Source organism: Anopheles aquasalis, chromosome 2 (assembly GCF_943734665.1).
Source record: "Anopheles aquasalis chromosome 2, idAnoAquaMG_Q_19, whole genome shotgun sequence".
NCBI lineage: Eukaryota > Metazoa > Arthropoda > Insecta > Diptera > Culicidae > Anopheles > Anopheles aquasalis.
Genome location: NC_064877.1, coordinates 86,475,647 through 86,503,146, shown reverse-complemented (window position 1 = coordinate 86,503,146; position 27,500 = coordinate 86,475,647). Strand labels below are relative to the sequence as shown.

Below are 27,500 nucleotides of genomic sequence, written 5' to 3'. Positions count from 1 at the left end.
TTTATTGTTTGTCGTTGTTTGATCGCGTTATTATTTTATTTAATCCCTGCTCCTCTGCGATGTTATCATTCGTGTACAAATGTAACACTAGTGAGCCACATACTCTTTTGTTGAAGTTATCAGTCTAGTAGATATTATTTAGCTCATTCCTATACATTGTCGAACTCCTGTGAGATGGGAGCTCCAGCGGACGTGTTCAGCTGTGAACCGTTTATGAATGTTTCCATTTTTTTGTTTTTCTTTTCTCTTTCATTTCCTATAGACGATCTTCCAGCACTTCTTCCAAGATGGCAGTGCTTTACTAGCGCACTTTTCCAATGTTTTCACTCACAGTTTCTGTGCCCTCATTGCTCTCGTTTTGCTAGTTAAAAATTATGAGTTCCACTTGACTACAGATGACACTAGGGCGATAAGCAATGAATTGTTGAACTGTTTTTTTGGATTTTGTAAAACAGAGAAATTCATCTCCCCACACGTACTATCGCTACCACACCGAACGTTAATTTTGTCGATGTTGCGTTCCTGCACCACCATTTCGTTCCGATAATGTGTGCCGTAGGTAGAACAAATAGCATCCTGCACATGGTCGATGAATGCAGGTATAATTGTTACAGCGAAGGCATATTTTAACCACATCTCGATTGTTTTATGAAACCATAGCAACAAGGATATGTGTGTAACGGTCATAACAATATGCTTTAGGTTCAAAAAGCTGCATAGAAATACGATATCAAAGAAGTGATTAGGAATATTTTGCTCCGTCGAGTCGAATTATTTTTCGGAAAGATAGAATGATTGATCACCAACAGGGCAACCCGCGACTAAAACCATCGCCTAAGAGTCAAAGTGAAAGAGAGCAGCAGTAGGCGACACTCTACTCAGCGTTGAAACGGAAGAGAAGAAAATGAATCGTAAACGCGTGCGATGTGAACCATGATATCTAAACTATACATACTATTATTAACAAGCTACGCCGGAATGGAAAGGGTTGCGGTTCGAAGGAGCAAATCAAACACAATCCTATCGCTCCCAAAGGATTTGCCGGTTGATGGGCGAGATGGTGGGCGATGTGGTGGTTAATGTAAGCAAATCGGAAAATGATAGACAAATGGAATGGAATGGAAAGCTAGATAGTAATAGAAGAGAATAGATAGTGAGTGGGCGAGTGTGTGGGACGATCTTTTCCTGTTAGCAGCACACCCCAACTGTGTAACACACACCACACCCTTTCTTCTCACAGTAAAACTCTCCCCACAGGGAGAGGTAGTTGTGGGGTTAGGAGTACATTGTATAGACAAAGGACTAGCGAAGAATATTGTGGATGATTTTTGCTTTGCAAACCGTTTAGACAGCGACAGAGAGAGAGATAAGATAGTAAGAGGGGCGCGCACGTTAAATGAAGAAGCAGACAGTGGAATAATGAAAAAAAAACAATAAATTCACGTACGAAAACAACTGATATTTTATTCATACAAAACAGTGGTAAATGCTTTCTTTACGACGCCAGCTGATCACAAAACATAAAACATCGACCATGACTACCGAGAAGACAAAAGACTTTTCAGGAATTTGTTGAAAAAACAAACGAATTTATTCAAATTTGTTTTAATTGTTCAACGTAGATTGCATTGACATGTCATTGAATAGCATCATTAATCCTACTAGAAACCTTAATCCAGCTCCCTGATCATCATTCCGGAATAGCTCAATCCATGGCGGCCTTTTTTGAAATCATACCAATGCATTGATGTTTTATTGATGGTATTAATGTACAGACCATTCAAATTCGCTGCGGTACACTGCTTATGCCACCAGGCACCTTGGTACATCTGTGCACAGTTTTCATCGTACACATCATTATCCCTATCTTTCGTCGTGAACTTTCTACCATCATTCATCACCATTTCATTTCCTGCAGTTCCGTTATACGTTCCCAGCCTCTTAAGGTTGTACTCTTCACTCTCACTACCAATTTCGAACGTAAGGTAGTGCGCGTACTTGTAAGTTCCGGCAAAGTCTTTCAATTCGATCATCAATTCATGCCTGCGACCCTTCGTTATCTGATGCACTTTTTCAAGGCCCAGCCAAAACTCCTTTTGCAAATCACCAAAACCATCGCGGAACTCATTCCAGTCTCGGTAAAAATCCAGTGATCCATCGTATCGATACTGGATCACGATCCATCCACCATCAAACGCTTGCTGTTCACAATACACTCTGAATGGAACACTAAAACCGACATTTTTTAAGTCGATCATATATGCACCCGACACGTCCGTTGGTATATCCTTGCACGAGCTAGCGGAAGGTTGTTTGTATTGGTTGTTAATGATCTTCTTTTCGATTCGCTGTTGCAGCTCACTAAAATTAAGCGCGATTTGATGTTCGAACTTCTTAAGCGCGGTAAACATTTCTTTTTGACTTTGCTCTTGCTTCGATCGATTTTCGAGCATCTCGTTCTCGATTTTCTGTAATTTGTGTTCCATGGCTTCTAATTTGTTCAGAAGTAACTCCAGGCTGAAATCAAGCATCCCATCCGATGAATGTTCACCATCATCTCTGTGACCACTTGCATTCACGTGTGAAACAGCAAAGAACATCAGGCAGCAAACGGTAAACTTCATTTGTGGATTGCACTTTGTAACACACGGAGTCGACTGGCGGCTAAATTTTATTTATACCTGTGAGCTACCCACCCGGAGGGACTAGTTATACTGAAACAGCATCAGCAATCTGGTGTGCATTTCTCGCAAGAACGAATAGGTCTAAGACAGCTATGATTTGAGTCACATTCAAAGCGGATCGTTCGCAACTTGTGTTTTGATAGCGATTGCGATTTTGTGGGAGCGGTTGGTTTTTTCCGGACAGCTGTGTTTACGTGTTGCTAAAACATCGGCAGCGATGGCGAATAGACTGATTGCGACAGTAGGTCAGCATGGGTTCTTTCATGGAAATTGAACACGCGAGGCTTTTTTCTGCTCACGAGGATTTCTTGGAAGTTCATATCTGGCACTGGACCGTTCCTTTAGAGCATGTGATCGACACAAACTCTCTTGTCAATTACTCGGCTCTCGTTTCGTTAATCGCAGAAGCATGCTCAATGGTTACTTTGGTAATCTGTCGAATAGATCTCTGTGCATCTCATCGACAGTTTACCAAAGCAACCATTGAGCATGCTTTCTGCCAATCCTAAGTCGTCCACGCTAGCAAGGGAGAATTACTTACCTGCAGAATGTTTTACACTATTTTTTCTCAACTCAACCGATGCACTTGTGGGGCGACCGTGGGTAAGTTTTTCCCTTGTTCCGTTTATTTATTCGCTAAATAGTTTCGCTAGCGCTCCGTACAATGCGGACTCGCTCAACAAATGCATTTTTTTCACTGGATTGAGTTATTGTTCCGCTAGAAGGAAATACGTTTCCATAATTGTAACCATATCTCGTCGAGAGCGGGAGGGGTAGAATATTTGGAAAACAAGACAAAGGGCACTCTAGTATTGTGTTATCGCTAGATTTAACTTTTCTCTCTCTCTCTCTCTCTCTACCTCCCTCCATCGCTCTCTCGCTCCTTTCTAATGCTCGATCGGTCGCATAACAGTTGATGGATGAAAAATACAAAAGGAAAAAAAACACATTTCCATCCACTACCGATCCGTGTATAACTTGGTGTATATATATAGATGTGTATATAAATCTATAAAGCAATAATACAGTGCGTACCGTTTTGCAGCATACTATGCCATTGCAAAACGGGACAGCCAGAGCAGCTAAAACCGAGCAAGCGAACTAAAGTCGAGCCTCGATCCCATTGCACAACTCCTCGCAACTTTCTGCTTCTCGTTAACCTTTTTTCTAAAAAAAAACTCTTGGAACTCGAAGGAAGAGTAGAACGAGAGATAGAGAAAGAGGATCAACATGTCTATAAGGACCGGTGCAAAAGTGATCATAACTCTAAATATATATCGATACACCGGCGAACGATGGGGTTTCTTAAATATTTCATGTGCTCGACCTCTGATACCACGTTCTTCCAGCTGCCTGCGTGCTGCACGACTACTGTACACTCATAGAAACACTCACACGCTACACACGCACACACATACAGACGCACACGCACATGTACACACGTACGCACTAACAGGGACAGTAAATATACGGTTATCTCTAGGTCACTAGGTGTACAAGGCTCAAACCCCCGTGCGAGGGGGGGCGAAAGGGGGAAGTGGAAAGTTCGGACGACGAGTTCCACCTCGCGAAGGATGAAGGAGGGGGGGCTAGAGGGATCATCTCATCAACTGATCATCGCATGATCATCCCGCAGCGAAGCTCCAGTTTCGTTGAGAACCCGGTTCTTTAGCTGTTCGATCTCGAGCAGCAGCTCCTTGGTCTCGAAGTCGATCTCCGATTCCCCGTCGTGCTCCGACTTCAGCTGCCGATCCTGATCGATGTCCCACTCGAGCGAACCATCCGGGGTCGACGATGATATGTGCGAAAGGTCCGAGGACCCACCGTACGCCTCGGTACGCTCGACGCTGTTAAGGCTAAAGGTCGAGCGACGCTCGAACGGTGCTGATAATGGTGGCATTCTCCGTAGGCATTCGAGTGAACCGGCCACCTCCTCCCGGGTGTTACCACCTCCTTCTCCACCTCCTTCTCCACCTCGGTTGGCGGGCGGTGGTGGGTGGTCCAACCGGCGCAGTGCGTTGATACGGTCTTTGCTTTTCTTTACCATCGACCACTCTTCAATCTTGAACACGGACTCTTGTATGGCCACCGGAAAGCTGACGAGGTGTGCCGTGGCCGTCGCTCCAAGTGTCTCTTCCTGATGTTGCTGCTGCTGCTGGTGCTGTTGAGTGAAAGCCCTACAAAGATCCGGAACAATCCCGGTAGTGTTAGTGATGTGGAAGCGTCAGAGATCTCACTGCATCCAGCAACGCACCACTGGCATCCGGTCTGGGGATAGCCACCGTAATCGTTCTCCCACTCCAGATCGAGCGAGCTACCGGGGCTGGAGGTTTGGTCCGTTTGCAGCAGATCACTGGAACATCCTTGACCGTTGGTTGCCTTCCGTGGGCCATCCTTCGACACGAGCAGTAACGAGTGTGCATCGAGACACTGTAACTGTATGTCGAACCTGAGGAATCCAAGTAACCAATGCATCAGTTCGTTCGAATCAACATCGCATGGCCCCAAACTTACCCTGCTGCTGCTGCTGCCGTTGTATGTTGATTATGTTTGGAACTACCACCGCCATCGGTTGCACCGGTGCCAGCATTCCTTCCGCTGCCGGACGATGGACGCTTCGTAAAATTATTGTTGCTGTTGCTTGCCTTGTTCAGTCTTGCGTAGTCGACATCCCGGTTGCCAATCCAGAACTTTCGAAAAAACTTTGATTTTCCCTGTTAACAATCGGTCAATGTGTGCTACGATTAATGCCTGCTAGGATGCATTTATGCTCGCGGTGACGCGATGGCGCGTACTTACTGTTGCTTTGCTTCGTATTGCTCCACGGTCTTCCTGTTCGTCCGTACGACGGTGATGGTCCGTCGCACCCTCAATGAGTATCTGAGTGTGAAAGGGAGAGCGAAAGAGAGAGAGAGAGAGAGAGAGAGAGAGAGAGAGCGGAGAAGAAAAATGGATTTTTGATTAAATTTCTAATGGCTCCCTTAAGCCCATTTCCGGTTGCATTTCCGGATGCACCTCGTTCGTACCTCGTACTGGCTATCGCTCGCGTTGAGTCTCGCCGTTCGGCTGCACACCACCACCGAGAAAACACCACCGGGAACCGGAGGTCACCGGAAAAAAAGAAGAAAAAGAAAATGTGATGGTACAGAATGCGATTATCTGGCCGGGAACCGGAAGGAAGGGCCGGAACATTGCTTACCGTGAGCAGCCTCCCTGGTTGTGCCTCGGGAGGCATCCCTTTAGACAGTTGCCCATCACTGGCCGCTAGGGCAACCCCATGCCTGCAGAATGCCACCATGAGCAAAATGGAACGTAAAAGATGCAATGCACACCACCGCCTTTATGGCCACTCCCCGTGATATGTGTGGATTGGATGATAGAAGAAGTGTGGGCCTCTGGGCGCTACACCGCTACGCCATTTCCGTTCGTGTTCTTGCTTTGTTCACGCAGCAACACACGATGAATCTGCAACCACATCCCTCGTTCCGGTTTTCATTGTCTCACTTTAGAGGAAAAGAAAAACAAAACAAAAGAATCCTGGAGCCAGCAGCAACGAGCTACTAGCGACGGTGAGGACTACGATGATAAACGTCAAACAGCAATGGAGGCGCACGCCAACCACGGGGATACACCAGCACCGATCAATAGCAGCGCACAAAACATACCTCGCACACCGTTACTCCGTCATGCTCGTGGGAAATACGCGAATTGACTACGCACACAGCGACACAGACGGTGGCGGCAGCGGCGTGCCTCCCTGTCGTGTATTTACTACGCGCGCGAACGTAGAACGTGATGGGGAGCAGAGAGAGAGAGGGAGTGGGTTAATAGATGATGCGTTCCATTTGCGAAACGCCTGTGAGTCAGCAGTAGCGATAGGGCGGCAAGGCATGGAGCATGGTGGAGCGGGTGGAGGTGGTGGTGGTGGTACATGACAACAAACAGCTGATCGAAAGGGAAGGGTGGGGCGCCTAGGGTGAAGGAGGTCGTTTGGTCGTTCAGGGGTTTCCTTGCCGGGCATGCGCACTATCGATGTTTACGTTCCGTCAGCAAAGGCCGGCGGCACCCGGCGGATCCTAGTTGGCGCCATCGGGTGCTTGTTTGAAATGGAGTGGATTGATGAGGATTTTCTCGGGAAAACTGCAATTCACTATGGGAGGACATTGATGGAAATAGAAGCATGTTTGGTTTTTTTTTAATTTCCTCCATTAGTACGAGATTGTTAATTGGTTGATTGTTAACTGGTGGTTTTCTCATCCTATTAAAACAAAATTAAAATAAATTCATAAGAAATCCATTCAATTATTCTTCTTCTGTTAGCGTGCCAATGTTTTCCACTAGTAAATCAATAAAAATATTTACAAATAAAATAATCGATTGAAAGAACAGGGAAGAGACGATACTTAACCGATGAATCGAAAATATAAACGTTTTATGGATTCGCTTTTCGCTGTGGTCTTTCTAGGTCAATTTCCCTCTATGTTTTGCAGCAAATGTGTGTACTTTTATGTTGCAGGTTAATCTACGATCCAAAAAATAACCACTATTTTCAATTGATTTCCATTGGTTGTCTGTTGGTATTAATTTTAAACCACTTACACATGTTTTATGAACGTGCTTGATAATTTTCTTGGACCTTTGACCAAATGAACCGAAAGCAATGCTTTGAGGCTCTTGTAATATAGAACAGAAGCTGAACCTTTTCTATAAAATATTTGGTTTATTGATTTGATCGTTTGTTATGTAATTCTTCAACTTCTTAATGCACCAACGAATTTTAAGAAACGATCAGAAATGAAACTTCTCTTTCAACTTGCATCATCAGTTTGTATTTTCCATCCAACCATTTCAATTGTAATAATTATTGTTCATAGATTTGATGCGACAGATAGACGGAAAGTTTAAAATTCATACCCATCTACCGCTCAGATAATTGTTGGAAAAAGAATTTTCAGTCCTGAACACGTAATGTACAACAAATTATGGTAATTACAAACGCAAATGCACAACGTTCCTAAAATGAATAGCGGATCAAGTTACGGATTTATGTTGCTAACGGTTAGCTACGTACTCTTGTCCGAACAATAACACTTTAATGACTGCCATTGCTAACCGTAAAGTTTTAAATCATTCCCATCCCTTACCACTAACTGATTAAAGAACTGTTCTAAGTTTCATTCCACCGAAGGCTCAAGCGGAATGCCACCCGTTCATCACAAAAGCAAAAGACAACCATTTGCCTTCGAGCCTTCGGCCATCCTGCCATGAAAGCCGCCATCTGCAATCTGGGGCCTGTCTGGATTCATCAGACGACGTGTCGTTCGCCCATAGAACAGCTGTTTTGCAGTGGTATTAAAGTTGATCTCAGCTGTCTTCCACCTTCGCCTGTCTCCTCCTGTGCCACCACCGTTCACGATTAGCCAAAGCGAAAAAGCAATGGCCCCCACCGTGTGTCGGCCATGCTAAACCTGGGCATGTACCTGCGTTCCTGCGGGGTCAATGTTACTTTTGGTATCCGCCCCTAACATGCTGGCTTCAAGCAACGACGGCGGCGTAACGTCACGTCATCACACCACGAGACCGCCACATGCCTTCTCCGCAAATCATGCCGTCCGGGGGACTATTGGAAGCGACTTGTGCGGCGTGCGCTGACTTTCGATGACGATTACGATTACGGTCGTGGTCCGAATCGGTTGACGCTTTTCCCCAGCCCCTAGCTAGAACGACCTCCGAAAGATCCACGAGACAATTCGCTTCCCTCTCAACGCTCCTCACTATCCCACATCCTTGCTCGCCCCCCTGGGGGATGTCGTCGCGATGATCCATCTTTTTTGTCTCGAAAGAAGTTGCGCACCGACCGTACCATGTGCGACTGTGTGCCGAGGAGCCACCGGAGAACGTGGAGGATCGCAGGAGCAGCAGTGTGTGCGCGCACGAACGGAAAAAGGATAAACCATCTTCACGGAGAACGCGAGCGAGAAGACTCGTTCGACCTTCGTACCGATACCGTGCAGCAGCTCCAGCAGAAAGGATTCCTCTTTCTTGTGGCCACATGAAGGATAACGAGCGAAGGGCGCGAGTAGTCCAGTGCGAAGGAGGAAAAAAAGGATATACTACCGTCGTCTCTGTGCTCTCTATGCGTCCAACTGAATCGAACGAATTTGATTGGTTCGCCAATAGTCGACCGGTGGTGCGCAAGTGAGATGGAACGTCCACCACCGTGCGCTGCAGCACGAACGAAATGGCATCAAAATAAGTCGCAAACGTGACTCTCCTTCGACGAGACAGAGCGCGAGAGAGAGAGAGAGAGAGAGAGAGAGAACGAGAAAGGATCTTTTGGGAAATTTGTTGGTGAAGGGTGGTCACCACCCCCACCGTTTCCTCCCCTTCTTTTGCTGTTATCATTGTGCTGTTGTCGTGCTGCTTGTTTTGCCGTTTGCCTCGTCCTCGTGTGGCCAGGCGCATGCTCGCAAACGATGCTCTACGTTGAATGCTGCGTGCCCTGTCCCATGGCCAGCTTCGTTCGCTTCCGCTTCGTGCACGGGGAAAATGGGGGAAAATCCGAACCGAACTAGGGCTTAGTAGGCGACCGGGACTCTCCTTCGCGCGATGGAAATGTAAACAAACGATCCGACGTTCAGATGCCGGTTCGAGAGGAATCTTCATCTGGCAGAACCGGAGAGAGAGCACAAAGAGAGAGAGAGAGCGTGGTTTCACCAGCATCCTCGGAGTGAAGAGCGAAGACCACGCGGTCGATGATGATTACGGTGATGATGAGAACGCGAACGCGACGCTAATGATGCCGCCGTCGCCGACAACGGAGCCGATGATGGTGATGATGACGACGATGACGCGGACCAAGCGCTGCTCCCGGAGATACACATGTGCGGCGCACACGGCGGTGCGCGCTCCGGTCATTGGATGCGGAACACAGAATGCGTTTTCAGTGTTGTCTCGGATGCAGCGTCGTGTGGAAGCAGCAGGATTCCTTCCGCGTACGGTGTGTACACCTTCCTTCGCGTTGGTTCTGTGTGTTTCCTCTGGTAGCTCAACAACTGTTTAGACAATCCAACCGGCATTAGACGATAAGAATCGAACGGAACGCGATGCTGGCAAAGTGTGTGTCCGGCGAAGGTGCGTTCCGGTGTTTAGTGTGAAAACGGATGTACGACATTCTGGAGGTGCCAATTAGTCAGAAATCTCATTTTAATGAGAACGATTTCGAGGTGACTTGCTACACCTGAGTTGCGTAACTAAAGTGACTAACAACTTGATGCCCAAAGTGTCCCTTGCTCCTAAAACAAGAGTGCAATTGTGTCCATGGTGGCACCAAGAGAGCAGTTTCCGGCTCCAATCGACGGTGCATGTCCAGAGTGCTGTTGAAGAGAGAGAACAGGTGATCGTTAGTGTTGTTGTTGAGTGATCGTGATCGACGTGGACAACTGGAAGGATAACGATGGAACCTTTAGAGTGGATGAGATGGCCGGCCCGGTTGACGGGCGCGTTCGCTTTGCCGATCAGGATCATGCTGCTCTTCCTGGTCGCCCACAGTGCCCTGGGTAGTCCGGAACCTTCGTCAAACACAGGAATGGTGGCAAATGGTAAGTTGGCCCTCTGGATTCTCTGGATTCATGATGAAATAAGTGAATAAGAATAACATCCTCTGGATCTCCTTAAAAGATCTTAATAATCAACTTTCCCCTCCCCAAAAATGTATAACTTGACATTTCACCCTTCGGATCAGCACACAGGGGATGATCTTTAAATTGCCGTCTGTTTGGAAATGGATCCGACAGCAACAGTGCCCCCCCCCCCCCCCCCCCCCCGTTTGTTTGCCACAACACCTGTTCTGTGGGCCTCTGTTTGCTCCCTTCCGTTTCCGTTAAACCACTTAGCACCCTGCTGCCGATCGATTGGATCATCAACATCCGGGCATTTCCGTCCCTCCAGGGGGAGGGCGATGCTCCGGATAAACACTCCGCAGTCGCTCCGGTAATGCCAACACACAGCTCACTGCTTCCGACGAGGTGAGGACGTTCAGTGCCGAGAGGATTCGCATCGATTCTCATCGTTTCACTTCGCGTTGGAACGACGAAGAAGAGGAAGAGGAAGAAAAAGAAATGCTGTATTGACTGACTGCTGCCTACGCACTGCTGGCACCGAGCCCATAATCGTGGGGGCCTCTCCCCCCGAAACAATGCCAGACAAAGCGTGGTTCTTGTTTTGTTTGACTTTTCTGGCCTCTGGCCGCCTCCAGAGTTCTGGTCATTTTCGTGTTTTCCACCCGTGCTTCTGTTTTCCTGCTGGCCGTGGGCTGGGCCTGGCGTCCTGATGGTCGGTTCGAGATAAGACCGTTCCGCTCCGGTATTACACAGTGGCGGCATCAGCCTCGAGGCCTGACTTTTCCCAGGACGCTTGCTCTGCGACCAAGCTCGAAATGAGCTAGCTCGGGATGCTATTGTTCCACCCACACGGACACGGACACGGATCTAGAACAGTACTGGGTGGAATGTCAAGTTGGTTTAGGTGGGCAGTGTCCTCAGGTCTCTCGTTTGCATGCCAGGCTTCTGGGGACTGAGGTGAAGGAGTCGCAAGTCCTCACAACATCGGCAGCTAATAAATGATGCCGTATTAGAAGACGATTAAGAAATCGAGTCACTCGACGGCGCCGGTGGACAGCTCAGGACAGAACAGCCTCCAGCCTGGTCTCCTTTGCATCCTGGTCCGGGGGTTCTGTTCCTGCTGATTGAATAATGGGAACACAACACTCCGCCTTGACCTGATTCCGGCTAACGACCTCTCATGTTGCATACAGAACGGGACATTGTGATCATCACCGTTCTTACCCTCCTTTACTCTCGACCTCCCTCAACCCATAGGGACGTGACTGTCATGTTTTCCGAACTGGGCCCCCCAAGTAGCGCAACGCGACGCTCGACATTGTCGAGATATCAGAACGGCAATTGAGTGTATCGGATCGGATCGGCTGGAACTAATTTGAGCGAGTGGCCATAACAGACTCTCTCTCTCTCACTCTGCGCTGTGCTGCTGCAGGTCAATGCAGCAAGCGGCACATCGACCTGTGTGTAGCTTATCAATAAATCGAAATTCATTAAACTTCAATGCTGGTCATTAATTGTTAGGATTATTTGCTTCGCCTACATTCACCCTTAAATGGACACTTTGATGTGCTGGCAATGCGTGTTCTCGTAGTGCAATTGCTCCGTTTCGAGACACATTCGAGTGTCTCGCGGAGCGCGCGGTGATGATGTTGTCGCCCAGCAGGCGCGTGTTTCCATAATCACCCATCGCTAGTCACCCATTGTTAGGATCGTTTTAGTGCGTTTTGCTATCACACAACGTATACTGGCTGTCTCCCCATTTAGAGAAGGCCGCGCTATCCTGAATCCATTTGATGCTGCAATTGAATCGATCGCAAGGACCTTCCTCTCGTTCTCTCGCTCGCGTGCTACGTGCTTCTCACAGAGACACAGAAAAGAATGTCCAGACGAGTTTCTTCGCCAATTTTTAATCGAATCCAGCACGTTTTACGCAACTGCCAACTGGGTTTGGCACCTTGCTCGGGAGTTTCCTGAGGTCTTTCCTGAGGCTTGCAGTCTGCGCGCCCGTGTGGTCATTTGGGATTCATCAGACTTTGTCTGGCCGCTATTTTTCCGCTGCTAAACGTAGGGCAAATAAAAAGAAACCCACCACAAAAAAGCGTGGAGGAAAATGAGAGGAAAAAGCATGAACATGGATAACATTTGCATTCAACAGAGAGGTGAGAGGGAGAGAGAGCAAGCAGGAGAGTTGACCGGAGGAACTGTGGCCATGGTAAAGCAAACAAGCGTACCGAGCGTACCGCACTTTACATAACGACTTTTACCAGTACATTCCGTACACCGATAAAGAAGCTGATCTGTATGCATTCGAGGTGGCGTTCTTTGGCGGGTTCCTGGTGGCCAGGCACGGTCGTGGCACTGTTTTGCCAAGCCTGGGTCCAATGTTTATTTTGCAAATTTAACGTGAAAAGTTAAAGCGTTAATCGCCGGCGGCCAGGTACCAAAGGCAGGGATGCCTCGTTGCATCCCTAGCCCCTGTGTTGGAAGCCACGTGTTGGCACAGGATTCGTCCTGAAACAGGTCACAGCGAGTGAGCGAGACAAAGGACCCTCTGAGAGAGAAAGAGAACGAGTTTCTAGAGCTCCTGGGCCATGGATCGCGCATACCGAGGAGAGGACTTCTCGGTGTCTCTGTGGTAAGAACGCTTTGGCTTCTTCTTCGGACCGGCCTGAAGCAGGAGTGAAATGACCACCCTTCGGTGGTGCTTCTGGGTCGACAGACCGAGCGCACACACCTTGACACTGCCGGGCATGGCAGGATGTTTAAAGATTTTTATTTACTGCCACCGGGGGCGAGCGAGTGGCCGGGCATTCGGCTCTCTTCTCGTCTGGTGTCTTCGGTTCGGTCTTTAGAAAAACAGGATCTCGACCAGCGACTACGCTACGGGCCACTAGCGTTCGTCGAGTGGATAATCTGTCGAGTTCATTAATTCAGATTTCTTCTGGCGAAAGATGTGACGTGAATCGAAGCCGCACGGACGGACGGTCCCTGAGTACCTGCTAGTGAGCTTTATGCCTTTGGATGCTTGGAAGGAGTGGCCACAGCCTAGGCTAGGTGTTTGCAAGTGCGTGCACCACCAAACGACCAGTCAGAGTCAGAGCTGTGATATGATTTGATAATGATTTTTCTGTTCAACAAACACGCGACGGATTCCCGTGATATGCTGGAATGAATCCGACAAACCGAATCTGCGAGGTAGGCTGTCACGGTTGTTATCGTTGAGTGGCAAAATGGAGCGAAAGGAAATGCTGGTAACATTGTCTTTTCGCGTCGCCTACTATCCTGTTTGAAATCCGGAACGATGTCTCCTGTGCCTCCTTCGATGTCTATCCGGTAATGACGTTTTGCCGGTTTTGTCTTCACGACGACGAATGATCGACGTAGTCACGTAAGGTTTTGACAACTTCGAGAAGCCAAATACCAAACTCCATTACCAGTCTACACCGTTGGAGTGTGGGGTTCCCTTTCGTCCGTGGCCGTGACGAGGGAAAAAGGGAAACAACAAACAATAACGCACACGCTACGCCGTGACGATTTTCACATTCCAATGATGAAAAGAAAAACCCGGAACAAACCCACCCATAAACCATTCGCAAGAGCCTGCGCGCCCCAAAAAGCTAATGGTGTGCCCGGGTCTTTCCTATTCCACTTTCCATGGAGAGAGGACACAGAAAATGCTGAGCTTCACGGCGCCACCACCGAGAGCACGGCTCACTTCCATTAACGATTATTTGGTGTGAAAGTGAAGAGATTGGAAAATTAAATTGAAATTCGTGAAATTTTCTGCATAATTTAATCGAACGAATCGCTTAACCCCGGAGCCGGAGCCGTAGCCGGAGCAGGATCACCCCGGCACCAACGTGTTGCGTTGCTGGCTGTGGGTACGATGGAAGGGGGTCTGTGAGCAAAGGGTTACCAGCGAGCATAAGTTTACGCATCACCGAAGCGAACGTCAACGCAACCTCAACGGTTTCGTCCTCGGGCGTGCTCGGCCTCGGCGAGTCCTGTGAGTCCTGGTAGCGCGGTCGATAAGTGTTGACTGAATTGTCTTCTTCCTTCCTGCACCCTGTTCTGTTCTTGTTGAGGGACAGTACACGTTGAAGTTATTGTGCAAAGTTTGGGTGTAGGAATTTACAGCAGATTGACTCATTGAAGGAGAGGGTCTACAATGGTTGGTCTCCTGTTTGAAGCCTTTAGCTAGATAAATAAAACACGAGCACAGGATCGACCCCCACGAGGGTTCTAGGCCAAGTGTAGATTAGGCATTTTCATTTAATGGAGCACTCGAATGCCTTTTCGGAGTTCTTTGCGAGTAGCAGAGTGGTAGCGGCTATTGATTGATTCTGTACTTCAGATGAACGGTTCCATCAGTTGTGTACAAGTTTATGGTTAAGAGGATTCTGTTGAAGAGATGCTTAAGGCTGTAGACGAGAAAAAGTACCTTGGGCAGAAAAGTGGCATTAAAACGCAAATACTGCCTATACTTCATCTTCTTAATTTTACAGTACAACATGTAATGCTGAAGTTCGTAATCTTTAGTATTTCTTCATTAGGATTATGGCTGTAGAAGCACTAGTTAATGACATTTTTGGTCAAGCTGTGTTGTTCATAAAGTAAAATGAATCTGAATTAGTTTTCCAATAAGGATCGGCATGCATAATCAAATGAGCATAACCATTATAATATGTGTACCAAAAACACCACTTGTTAGGGGATGTTTTTCAAATATCAATAACAAACCATTTACCAAATTATTAGTAATTTGGATTAAAAACTCCTTAAATTACCAGTAAACCATTGCCATTGACAACCCTCTCGATAATACAAGATATACTACAAGATACTCTCGATACAAGTCAACTGAATGATTTTCCATTCATACTAAAGGTTGCTCACCGTGGTAACGATAATCGGTCATCATTACCGGGCGTGCTGCCGTGCCTCGTGTCAACTGTCAGCGCATTACGCAACGTCGAGGTGTCGAAGGTCTCGCAATGGGCCCCCGAGCATCATTGGTTAACATTCCCAACCCCAAATCGCTCGCATCCACATCTGCGATCGTTTAACATCACGATCAGAATTAATAGCTACAAGGCCAACATTAAAAACGGTTGCGCTTCCGGCCCTCGTGCCTCTCCTCCGAACCAAAAAAGGGGCCTAATTGTGTGTGTTTCGTCGGAAAAAACCCTCCCTTACCATACCACAAAACCGCAGCTGATTCTCGGGCGTTTGCTAGTCGTGACGGTTTCGATTCGGGTTTGTTTTTCCCCCCACAATACACCCTGGGGCCAGGGTTTGGGGAGTTTTATTTGACATTTTCTTCGGGAACTCGTTCTCCTACTTGTCCGCACGAACACGAGGAACGATCGTTCAAAAATAGTACCCGGACTGAACGAACGAAGGAGAAGAAGAACTGGCGTTGACCAAATGCTGGAAATGGAAGCGAGAGCGCCGGCTTCGTGGTCAGAATATCGGGCATTTTTGGTGCCAAACGGTGGTGCCGGTTCCTTCATTTCCGGCCACCCCAACCAAACTTATACCAATAAATGTCAATAGTTTTCCAATTTGAGCTCCCTTTCGCCTTCCTCTTTGCTGCTGGCGAAAGAATCCTTTTTGTTTCGTGCCAGTGGCTTGGTGCAGCACGCCGGGAGGAACCCAGGATGCATTTTAATTTCGAGCTGCTGCTGCTACTGCATCTGATTTCGGTCACGAAGCGAAGCAACTGTGGCACCATTATCGCAATTCACGGCAAATATTTTCCGGTTGATTTTTACTTTCAACGTGGCCTTCCTTTTGGAGAAGGGAAAATGGATTCAGCAAGAGCGCTCGTTGCAACGGCAAATGGATTTCACGGCAATTCATCTCCGGGGGCGCTGCATGTTCGATTATTAAATAAATGTTGAGCAGCAGTTGGTGCGCCCAAATCACAAAGTCTAATTGACGTGCTTCCTCTATTTCTTTTTGCTTTTAAATGCTAAAAATACTTTAAAAAATCTATTACAACCCATCAACATTACAAGAATATCGTTGAAGTTTTACAATACCATGGCGACCACATTTTCCATTACCTTTTGCATTATCATTCCACATTCATTTTGAATGCTACAACAGCCTGTATTGCTGTATTACTGTTCGAATTTCAATATTTTCAGCATAAACATCAAGCTGACTACTGTCTGTTACCCTGAACAAAATGCCAAATCATAGTGAAGCAGAGCCACCCCTTGACTTCACACCGATACAATCGAACAGCGACATCCAATGCAACACCCCCGTAGGGCACCGATTGGTAATTGGCATTGTCGAGAGAGTGTCACTTCTGCGAAGCGCAACGGCACACCCTAACCACGCCAGCGAATGTTTTGGGCCTTGCGATACATAATACATTAGGGCAACACAATGGCGTAATTTCGTTTCGCCAAAAACCATCTGTTCCCCTACCGTAGCACAGTCCTTTGGCCGGGATGCTGGCCGCTCGAGGCATTACCAACTTCTGACACCCTCGCTACGTTCTGTGGTGGTGCTGTTACCGTCCGTAGTAGTGTGCCCTGAAGGGAGAAGGAGTTGAAGATGAAAGGACTTATTGCTGCTGCAGCTACTGTTGCTTTCTTATCATGGGATGGAAATGGGATTGATCGCATGGTGTGGTTCTTATGCAATTCTGTTAGCGTAAAGTAGCCTTCCCCTTTTTGGCCGACGGCGCTTTCGACCGCATGTGTTCACAATATTATGATAGGTTGGTCCAAGTTCTTTGATCGGGGTGAATTTTTTTTTTTGAGGAACCCGTCACCGCCTCTAGGACTTTGATGCGAACTTCCCTTCAAAGGGGAGGGATGCCACTACCCTTGGAAGGGATCGAGCGGAAACTTTGCACGGGTGGGCCTTCCATTGCGCGCTGTTCGGTTGTTTGCTAATCGGTTTAGCGGTCGGTGGAAATTTTCGATGGAAACCCGATTTAACATGCACATCATGCGAGGATCTTCGCTTAGCCAAACAGCACCAGCTCGTTGGTTTACGAAAGCGAAAGATAAACCTCTCAATTAAAAGGAGGAGTATTGTTTGTCTTTTCCCTTTGTCTTTGATTGTTCTCGGTCAACTTTTTGGATCTTGGAATTCCTATTTTTGCGCGCGTTCGCTAACCGAGGAGGGGTCCCGGGCTACTGGCCGGCTCTTCAATACGACAGGTCCGTCCTGCGGCCGATCTAATCGGATAATTGGATTTAGGAGGGCCAATGCAGGTCGCATTGCTTGATTTGCGGGAGGAAAATAAAATGGATGCTCATGTAGGCGCCCTAGGCCTACGTAGGGGGTTGAGTAGAGCGAAATACATTTAACAAACTGCTGCTACAACTTTAAATCAGTTCACTAACATTCGCTTCGTTGTTTATCGGACTCTTATTGGTGTTTTAAAAGGGTAAAAAGTAGTAGATCGTTTTGCTAAATCGTTTAAATCATTCAGACGCCAGTCTGTAGTGTCTTTAAAACAGAACTTGGGAGAGGAAAAATGGTCTACAACAGTAGAACTAAGCTAAGTCCAGGAAATCTAAACCAAGACAATACGATGGCTTAACGGTTTCCTTCTCAGCAATTTGTTTTAAACAAGAAACTATTCCTCTTCTCAAATTCTAATAAAAATGATCTCCTCTTCTCCGGTTTTCGTTTACCGAAAATAAACCACACTATAAATGGTTGACACCGGGAATCTCCTGCTAAACTGCTGGCACTGGTCGCGGTGAGGCAATTCCTGCTCGGGCACGAGATTTATGACTCCGCACGGTGAGCTTACTGTTGGTTAAAAAGACATAAATCAAGTGTTTTCGTTCGTCGATTGTGTAAAAAAACAATCAAACAACTCAGCTGTGTGCAGTGCAGCGTTTCAATCATCATCGGTGTATCATTATCGTTAATACACCTATTTCAAAATACAATATAATTTGGTGGATTAATTTTAAATCAACTGTTGTGATGTTTTGGAAACGATTTTTAGGGATTAATTACATTTTAATCCAAAGCTGTTCAAAGTTTACAAAAACCATAAGCCGTGGAGTGACTTGAATGCAGAAACCATTCCACAATTTTATCCAATCGCACCATGGAACATGGTGCTGCAATGGCAAAGCGATAAAATGTGTGCAGTAGCATTATGTAGCAGAGCGACGACCTTTCGGTTCACACATCTCTCGATCCCTTCCTCAGAATCACCAGATATCGCGTACAAAGCCACCGGATCAAGGGCAAAAACAAAAACCACGCGTTTGATAGCGAGAAACAAGCGAAAGAACGAACCTTCTGCTTATGGCCGCCACCCTCCGACCAACAGTGCGATCGTATTTAAATTTAGCTAATTTACAAATCTCTTCTCCCCTCGCATCAGCGAAGAGAAGTGAGAAGAAGGCTGTGGGTCGCTCAGTGCTGTGACAATGTGCATGACTTCTTGATGATGGAATAAATGACAAAACCGATGCCATGCTAAAAGGTTTGCCATACAACCACAAGAAGGCACAAGGCACCGAGCGCGCCACCATGGCTGACGATGAGAGTTAAGAACGGAGACCAGTGCGATACGGTGCTGAGGAGGGTACGCCTGAAATGAGACGCGTTTTACGCGTGTCACCGTACACCGTACCGTAGTTCATTAAAATCATAATGTTGGCCGGATGGTAAGTAGCTCGCGGTGCAGCCGCTCATGAGAACGACCCAGTGTCGGTGCTGCAGTAAAACGAGAAGAAACGGAATCGTCGCAATCGGAGCGGACCGAAGCATAACACCAACAACAAGACAGATCTCTCGTTAGCTAAACGGTTCGGTAAAAATAACGCGTGAGGCATCGCAAGGGCGATGCTTATGCTCTCTAAAAAGGGAATAATGGAAGGGACATGCTTGGGAACAATGGCTACGCTAGACAGTGAGTCTCCGGTAGATGGAATTCCGCGTGTGTTGCGTTGAAGTGTCGGTAGTTGTACTACATGTGAAGCTTAAAACACTTTCGTGGTTCTTTCATTATTTTTTGCACAACTTCTCGTGACCAATTGACTCCAAAAAGGCGACTTGAAATCCTTTCAAAATTAAAAACATTGCAACACCGCAGTAGACCTTGCTACGTGTTCCAGGACAAACGAACACACACTACTATCCTACCCGCAGAAGAATATCTCTTGGTTTTAAGATTTTTTTTTGGAATTTTAATGAATCCGAATGGTTAACGATGCATACCTGCTTCTGGCGGCGCGTGCCACAAAATTGCTCCGTCCAGTCCAGTCTACCAGACCAGAGTCGATATGAAACTGCTCCGAAAACCCATCGGCCGCCTGCTTAGATCTGTTCACACCTTCAAACCCCAAATTTCCGTAGAGCTGCCACGTGGCACGAAACGTCAAACGAATTTCGGAGGCAAGGATTACCGCAACCGGAACCGCAACCGCTGGCACCACGCTCCGGTGGTGGTGGTGTCTCGAAGGGTTTGAAAAATGACTGCAGAGATAACGAGACATCCGCGCACACAGACACAAGCTGTCTACATAGCGAACCAATCCGCAACCTCAGCAATCCAAACTCTAAGCCGCACCCTCCTCGTCGAACTGACGTGATGTGACGGTGGCAGCGTGCGGGGTGTACGGTGATAAGCCCAACCGAAACCCAACTGGCTTGTGGCGTACTGAAGGCATCACACACGTCACAGTTTGTGGAAATTTTTCGGGGGAAACAGATTGTCAAACTTTTAGCGCCAATCTGGCGTGATTGGAAAGGGGGATAGGCGCGTGCCACGTGGCCGCGTGCAAGGTGTTAAAGGCGTTTCGGTTTCGGAAACGAGTCTAGCTGGTCAATCTGATGGTCTGTGCTTGGGGTTTTGAGGGGAATTTGTTGCGAAAAAATGCATGGAAAACCTATTTTGAAGGCATTGCTCAGAAACTTCGAACTAGAGAATGTTCCCATTAATCTTTTCGACATCCTAATGGGACAAATGATGCCTCAAAACCCTACAACGAGCAGCACTTCGCCTTTCGCAGCCCAAGGCCGCAGCTTAAAGTATGTTCGACTCCCGGCGCCTGAAGTGCTGATACAAAATATTCTCAATTTACGTAACAAGATACGATGTTTACATGGCCGCTCGCTAGTACTTGCACCCTGAGGTTGGTTGCAGCTTCGTCATCTTTCGCCTCGTTCCCGAGGTTCCAGAAGATCCTGGGGAGCAAGGATATTGCCGCAAGCGGAACGTGAGCTACCGAGTGGATGATGAGCTCTAGTGTGTAGTGAAGTTCACCTCTAAAGTGAAGTGCACTCATCGACTGGAGATAGAGAGAGAGAGAGAGAGAGAGTTAGTGGCTTCAATTTCAACGCCCTGCATCATCCTCTGCCACACTCACGTTTACCTTAGTCATGTTCGATTGCTCTTTCCTGGCGCCGTTGCTGCTGCCTCGAAGGCAAACAACATGCAAGTCAAAACCTAATGAACAAACACTGCCGACATGCCCGGTAAGGATGCCGCATGCCGGCATGCCTACCAGCACCTTCGTAGGTGCAGCATAATATCTGTGCTCCTCCCCTCTCTCTTTGTCGATCTCAAGTCGCTACATCCGTGTTCAGCTCATTGTCAAATCGCAGTGCCTGTGCAGGCGGCTCGCTCGCCGGAATCCAAAGTGCATCCAGGCCAAACGCTCCAGAACAATTGTTTGTGCTCGTTGTGGCCGTACAGGGGTGGTGGAAAGGGGGCTGGGGGCAACATGTGTTTGGGGGGAAGGTTCAGGTTTCTCCGGTTGTTTTCGTCGGTTCGTGGTATGTAGCATCACCGGCGGCCATCGGATATGTTTTGCATCATATCAGCTGTTGTTCCATTATCAGCTGCAACACATCCTCGGTCCAGTCGCTGTCGTTGGATCGATGCAGCAGCAGAACACAACGAAAACAAAAAAAAACTGGGAGGGAAAATCATTAAAATTTTCTCCATTCCATGGAAAGCAATCATTTTTCAATCCTGAGGTCCAACCAGAGCATGGTTTCGTGTTGCGATTTGTTAATTTGTGATACCGAGAAGCACCAATGGTCACCGAAACTCTATCCGGTCCGGATCAACTGTTTTCGGTTGTTTTGTGCATCCCGATGCCCATGATGCACTTTAAAATGCAGCCAGAGGTTGCGAGCACATGTTGTCTCTTCTAAAGTGCAGACACTCTTGACCGAGATGCAAATGCTTGCTACTCTTCACATCATCACAGTTCATTCTGCGCCGTACGTGAATGGCAAAACATGGAAGGGATTATTAATTTCAAAATTTCATTTAATTACTTTACAAATCGTGCAAGCGACGTTTGAAAAGGTTCCAGAAGCCATGAAGCGGCAGAAACAGCACCACCGGACCGACCACCTGACGCACTGCTCTCCACTTCGCCTCGCATTCGATCCCTCGCGTGTTGGCATCAATGTTCGTTCCGCGACATTTCCATCTGCTCAATTTAGCATTCATTGGCACATGTGGAGCCTGGTGGTGCATGGCAAGGCATGGCATTGGTGATAGAAGTGATATTGACATTTAAGAAAAAGTTATTTTCGCCCTAGATCCAGACGAGCGCGCACGAGCCCCGGTAGTGCTACTGCTGTTCACTTTTGACATTCTGCACACCGACGAACTCCCAGCGATACGCTGGTGATGGCCTCGTAATAGATTAATGTCTTCCCGGTTCCGTAGACGCCAGCTAAGAGTGCCACGGAGTCGAGCAGAATTTTGATCTTCTTTTTCGTGAAAAGCGGAAAAACATGTCAAAAGCAATTGTAATAAACCCGCATCCCGTGATGACCGTTTGGTTTGGCGGTCCTAAACGTTGACGAAAGATGCTCCAAGATTTGAGTCGGGATTCACGAGAGCAAAATGGTTATAAATTTGGAATTCCAGCACGACGATGGCCAGTGCGTATCGCGATGATCGTAAATCCGTTAGGAGAAAAGGGGTTATTCATGTTAAAAGCCGACCGGTCCGGTGTGGGTGCTATGCTAGGGCGTGCAAGAGGCACGATATTCTATGACGATGACAAACACATAATGGAGCAACAAGTTCGCTCCTGACTCGTTGCGTCACGTCGGTTGGGATATCATTTAACAATTTTCATAATTTCCATAAATTACCCTTTTCCGACCGGGATGAAGGGAACCCGGGTTGGCAGGTCACCCACACGTTCCAATCCCCCTTTTCCCTGGTGTTTGCGTGAAATCATCGACAACGATTAGCAACGGTCGCCACCATCACCGCCGCACCGCCGGAAGTGCGCGGAAATGAGGGCGGAAAAACGTCGGAATGTGCAACAATGGTGTGGCCCCATTCCCCCTTTTGGGCCGGGTTGAGTTTTTCTTTTCGACAGCATAAAAAAGGGAGTTTTCCGAGCTTAAGCGGCTCAGCAGCAACCTCCTGATGCGGGGAAAAGGGTTATCGGAAACGGAACGGACGGATCGACGGACGACGGATACCGAAAAAAAAAACGATGTTCCGGATTGTTTACACATTCATGAGTGTTTTGTGCCTGCGTATTGAATGCCGTGTGCGTTTGCGTGTGTTCGTGAGGAGGAGGAGGAGGGATGAGGGAACATGCAATAAATAATAGGAAACACTCCGATCTGATACAAATAAACGACTCAACTCGAGTCTCTCGTCGGTCAGGGCTCGCGAGGTGGATCCATCGAGCGTGGGTGAACGGTCTTAATTCCTTTCGTGTGTGCCGTGCCGTTGAAAGGGTGCCGCCGATTTCATCCGGGTTCGGGGCAGGTTGGCGGTTGGAGGCCCTTTCGATTTTCTCTCCGTTTTTCCGACTCATTAGGGCAGCATAAAGGGGAGTGTGCTTTTCTTAAGGTGTTTATCATTTGGGCGCGCGTTAACGTGTTTCTTGCTGCCCGATAGATCGGTGTTTTGGGAGCCATTTGTTTTGGAGAACGTTTAATATAAATAAACCGATAAACGCACGCTAATGATTTATATGGTTCGGTGATTGTTCGCTGGGGTGGACTTTCAATCAACGCTTTTTGTTTTTCTTTGGATTCGTTTACATGATTTTAAATGGCTAGATGTTTAGGTGCAGCCCTTTTGTTAAGGTCCTTTTTTGTTGATCTTTTGTTGAGGTATAAAAATTATGTCTCTTTCAATGATGACCTTTTCAGGTAGCCTGAATAAGCATTTCATTCTTAAAAGAAGATATAGAAGCTTCTGCTACTAATAACAGTTAATATTCAAAATCGTTTTAGTTTTGCTATAGTTTTTCTGTTTTTCTATTCATTTATCGAATTTTCTGAGAGCTACAATATGAAGAGTCATACGCTGAACATAGTTTGTTCATTTTCATAAACACCTAACGACACGTCACCGAAGAACACCACATTAAATGTTTTAATTCGAACCCCTTCCATTCGACATTTCCTTCCTTCCTTGCCGCTACTCCGTGATGCAACAGGCGACCAAGCGAACGCAGCAAAACGCTACAATTTAATTAAGACCCTAGCAGCAGGCGTGCGGTGTGTGGTCACTGGCTCCCGATACATTTTCGTCCCAGCTGTGGGAGTGTGGGGTGGTGATCTGATGTGTCGCACATGGACAGCAGAGCACGACAACGGTGATCCCGGAGATGAAAGGGAAACGCTGGAACACAAAAACCAAAGTGAAGAAAATGGAATCATCGCCGGCTCTTCTTCCTCCATCACTCGCTGACACCGGCGTCGCGTCATCATCGTCGTCGTCGATCGAGCTAATGGAATCGTGGAAGGGGAAGAAAAAAAAGTGAAAAACCAACAGCTGTAGCGCATCATCAGGCGGATCGGCCATCGGGATCGGGATCTTTTTGAGGTTCGAGTGGAAACGCTATCCTCTCTCTTCTCCCTTCTCCTCTACCTGTGACTCCAGCAAGACGCGCCTTGGCGGCGCGGAGAACGTGGAGTAAACATTTTACGCGCCGGCATCCAAGATGGATGCCAACCCGGCGGGGACGCGGCACGTGATCGATTGCATATTGTGGCTCGGGCGTACGTGGCGCGGACCATGCGGAGTGCCGACCGCATGCCATTCCACCGGCCGCATGCCATGTCTTGAGCGTCTTGAGCGGATGTTTTCATTTCGGCTAATGATATCATCATCAGTCGCATCAGACGTGGTGGTTGTTGCTGCTGACTGTTTATTGTTACAATCCCGTATAGTTCTCTCGTTCGCTCTAATCCTTTGCTTCGCATCCCCTTCTGTCGGTGTTCAGTTGTCTCGTGGTGAAGTTGTTAAAAATCGAAGCATCGGAACGTATCGGTTTTGCAACAAAAATAAATCATTAACCCCCGACTGTCGCCACGATCGTGATTGCCAGCGGGTGTTCGAGCGGTAGCATAGGGAGCATACAAAGCCCCGTTTCGAGTGTAGCATAAGCACATAAACATAATGAAGGGGAACGAACATGAACAGTGCGCGTCTGGGGCCGGGCTTTGATTTAAACAAAACGAGCGAGTGAGCAAGAACAAGCACTGAAAGGCAATCATGGCTCATCAGGGTGCCTTGTTATCGTCCATTTAAGCTCGAAACGAGATGATGCGTCACTTAAACCGATTGCAAAAGGGCCGAGTAGAGGAGTAAGTTGTGCGATAACGGTCAGAGGCATCCTTAATCGCATCGCTCTCCCTGTATCTCTCGCCGAAAGTAATAAATACTAAGCATCGTTTAGGCTTAATGCGTATCATGTTGCAGAAATGGTGGTGCATCATGCCGACTAATTTCTCTCCTTCCTCCTCCACCTTCTTAATGCTCTTGAAGATAAGAGAGGGCGGAGGGGGTAGAAAGTTATTATTTATGCGAACAACAGCTGGCGCTCCGCTCCGTGGTAGCATTCGTGACCGAGGGAGATAGAAAGCACCGACCTTGACGGACGGTTCAATATCGAACTAACGGAAAAGACGTTTCGTGGCATTAGTTTCGCACAACAAACGATACAGCAACGATAGTGGCGATTGCCTTGCAAAGAAGACGACAACTTCCACTCGGCAACCGATCGAATGAGTCACATAAGCGCCGCGTGACATTCCCTCGCTGGTTCCCCTGGTTTGGCCATCAATTTATTACATTTTAACGCAACATGTGCCGGCCGGGATTAATTTTGATTCTGTTCACCGTGCCAACCAATTTGAACCGATCCGCCGTGAAAGCGAAACGAATACCGAGGCGCAAGGTGCCGAAGAAGCCCGTCGGAAGCCGGTCGATGTGGCACAGTCCGGAGCGTATCGACAATCGTCACGTGACACGGTGGCGATGGCGGAAATCTCAAGCTGTTATCGGTCCAAAATTGAACCCCTCCTAGACCGCTGCGTGCTCGGTGCGTGCGAGATCGGCCGTTGGCCAACAATAATTCACGCAGAGCCACAGTTTCCCTTCGTTGTCATGAGAGCGGTCTCGAAGACCTCGAAGTCGGCATCTCTATTTACTCCTTGGCACTGCTGACTGTTGGCAGCGCAGCGTGTTGTGTGCCGTGTCGATGTGGCCAGATAACGATGGGAAAGGAATGCCCCTCCGTTCTTTTGGGTTCCTTTTCCGCATTCGTAATCCAGGGACGGGCCCGGATCAGCGAGGGGTTACAGTTTGGCTTTTCCAGTCGGTTCAAGGGTTTCCACTCCAAGTGTGTATTGGATATTTACGCGCCTTACTCTCTCTCTCTCTCTCTCTGTCTGTTTCTTTATCGTCGCGTAATGTTATCTGTTCGTGAGCCAACAGGGAGCAATGGGCGGATTTGTGTTGTCGATATGAATTTGGCCAAGAGTGCAATTTGCAATCCACTCATGTTTCCGTTTCTCGGCTTCTTTGCAGTGCTCTAGCGCTTGCCGTTGTTGTCGTTCAACCATAAAATCGAGCTCTTGAACTCTTTACAATGGGCCAAACCATATTTTGGATGTTGTAAAGCATTGCTTTGTCCTTTAAGATTTCCCCTTTTTGGAGTCAGACACAGGTGAAGAAGAACAATGAAGGAAGCATATGCTTCTCTAGTCAATCGACTTAATTTTCAAGTTAAACAGTCAGTTCTGGTAGCAATCCTGTTCCAGTAATCTCTCCAAATATCCACTAGAGTTATGCGTACGAACCACAACGAACGAAAGTACCCTGTCCCTCTCTTGCTGAGAGATGAATTGAAAACGACTCCCATGAATTATACGCATGAAGGCACCATTAACGATTCCCAGCAATTCCCCACTTGACACGGGGTCAAACCTCATTTCTGTAAACGGCAAACGCACAGCAAATAAGGTGTACACCACGGTGTACGATCTCGATCGCGAAAGGACACGGATCCATGGCACGGCAGTTATGGCTGGATGGTTTTCTGGAGGGAGCGAAAGGAGCCCAGGGTTTAAAAGAAAAATTAAGAGTTGGCATTAAAAATGTGTGTTTCGCACAAAAGAACGTGGAGTAGGAGCAGGGTAAGTCCCAGAGTTGCGGAGCATCATGTTTATGGATAAAACAATTCGTACCGCAAAAGCCGAAGCGGGAACTTGTGAACCGCACACACAAGCACCACCAGAGAAGGGACCGTGTTCGGGAGGTACTTTGCTGTCGTTCTCCCCTCTTGGCGGAAAGGATCACGCCGGTACGGTAATAGAAGTGGTTATTAAATCTGATTTTATAGCCTCATAATACTGTCGTAAATATGAAGAACTCTCATCCGCTCGGTATCCACCCCGTCGGATGATTGCAATCCATGTGGAAGCGAATCGCTGCACGCAGTACGAGCGACGGGATGGATGGTTGTTTCTAACTTTTCCGGGACGGAACTGGCCGCCTGGCGCCAGCACGTTTGTCACGAAACTGGCGCGGCATTCTACCGGCGCTCGATGCGGCACGCCAAAAACCGAGGGACCAAATTCTTTTTTTTTTTTGGTAGAATTTTCTCATTAGTCGACCTCATTCCTTTTCGGGCCCATTCGGTGCCCCTCTCCCGGAGTCCCCGGGTGGAGGAATGTTAGCACCGGGGAGCGTCAAGCGAACTAATCACCGGTGTGACAAGTGACAACAGTTTCTCGTGTGGTTTGCGGACGAGTCCAAAAACGGTTACGTGTTACGTGAAATGTGTATTGAAAATAGCTCGACGAAAGGGTTGACTTCGAAGGGGCAGGGGGAGAGCTATTTTTAGGAGCCACCGGTGTCGTTCGACATAAGGCGGAGGTCATGGGAAAGATCTATCATACCTCTGGCATTCGG

The 27,500-nt window shown here is 47.7% G+C and overlaps 4 protein-coding genes across 10 annotated transcripts in view; 2 read left to right on the top strand and 2 right to left on the bottom strand.

Moving 5' to 3' along the window:
* LOC126573115 (serine/threonine-protein kinase 24) overlaps nucleotides 1-1,442 on the top strand; it is a 48,552-nt gene extending 47,110 nt beyond the window's left edge. For all 6 annotated transcript variants that reach the window (XM_050232995.1, XM_050232994.1, XM_050232993.1 and 3 more), the window contains one exon: nucleotides 263-1,442. In XM_050232995.1, coding sequence (XP_050088952.1) covers nucleotides 263-305 — 43 coding nt within the window. In that variant the 3' untranslated portion in view covers nucleotides 306-1,442. The remainder of the gene's footprint in view (nucleotides 1-262) is intronic.
* Nucleotides 1,443-1,670: 228 nt separating this feature from the next.
* On the bottom strand, nucleotides 1,671-2,558 carry LOC126569406 (angiopoietin-related protein 1-like). The gene has a single exon (XM_050226469.1). It carries the CDS (start codon nucleotides 2,529-2,531, stop codon nucleotides 1,671-1,673), a length of 861 nt encoding a protein of 286 aa, XP_050082426.1. The 5' UTR covers nucleotides 2,532-2,558.
* A 746-nt stretch (nucleotides 2,559-3,304) lies between these two features.
* LOC126581574 (uncharacterized) lies at nucleotides 3,305-6,269 on the bottom strand. Its single transcript, XM_050245320.1, has 6 exons — nucleotides 5,884-6,269; nucleotides 5,711-5,750; nucleotides 5,484-5,564; nucleotides 5,199-5,398; nucleotides 4,939-5,133; nucleotides 3,305-4,861 (listed from the first exon to the last, which is right to left on the bottom strand). Exons 1-6 carry the CDS (start codon nucleotides 5,937-5,939, stop codon nucleotides 4,291-4,293), a joined length of 1,143 nt encoding a protein of 380 aa, XP_050101277.1. The 5' UTR covers nucleotides 5,940-6,269; the 3' UTR covers nucleotides 3,305-4,290.
* A 3,384-nt stretch (nucleotides 6,270-9,653) lies between these two features.
* LOC126569655 (lachesin-like) overlaps nucleotides 9,654-27,500 on the top strand; it is a 37,521-nt gene continuing 19,674 nt past the window's right edge. For both annotated transcript variants that reach the window (XM_050226900.1, XM_050226898.1), the window contains exon 1: nucleotides 9,654-10,285. In XM_050226900.1, the coding sequence (XP_050082857.1) occupies nucleotides 10,141-10,285 (145 nt within the window). In that variant the 5' untranslated portion in view covers nucleotides 9,654-10,140. The remainder of the gene's footprint in view (nucleotides 10,286-27,500) is intronic.

Coding starts and splice junctions, on each gene's coding strand:
- LOC126569406 (XM_050226469.1), bottom strand. CDS start 2,531: ATGCTTGATTTCAGCCTGGAGTTACTTCTGAACAAATTAGAAGCCATG.
- LOC126581574 (XM_050245320.1), bottom strand. CDS start 5,939: ATGGGCAACTGTCTAAAGGGATGCCTCCCGAGGCACAACCAGGGAGGC. Junction 5,565..5,710: donor CGAGCGATAGCCAGTACGAG/GTACGAACGAGG, acceptor TTTCACACTCAG/ATACTCATTGAGGGTGCGAC. Junction 5,399..5,483: donor CAATACGAAGCAAAGCAACA/GTAAGTACGCGC, acceptor GATTGTTAACAG/GGAAAATCAAAGTTTTTTCG.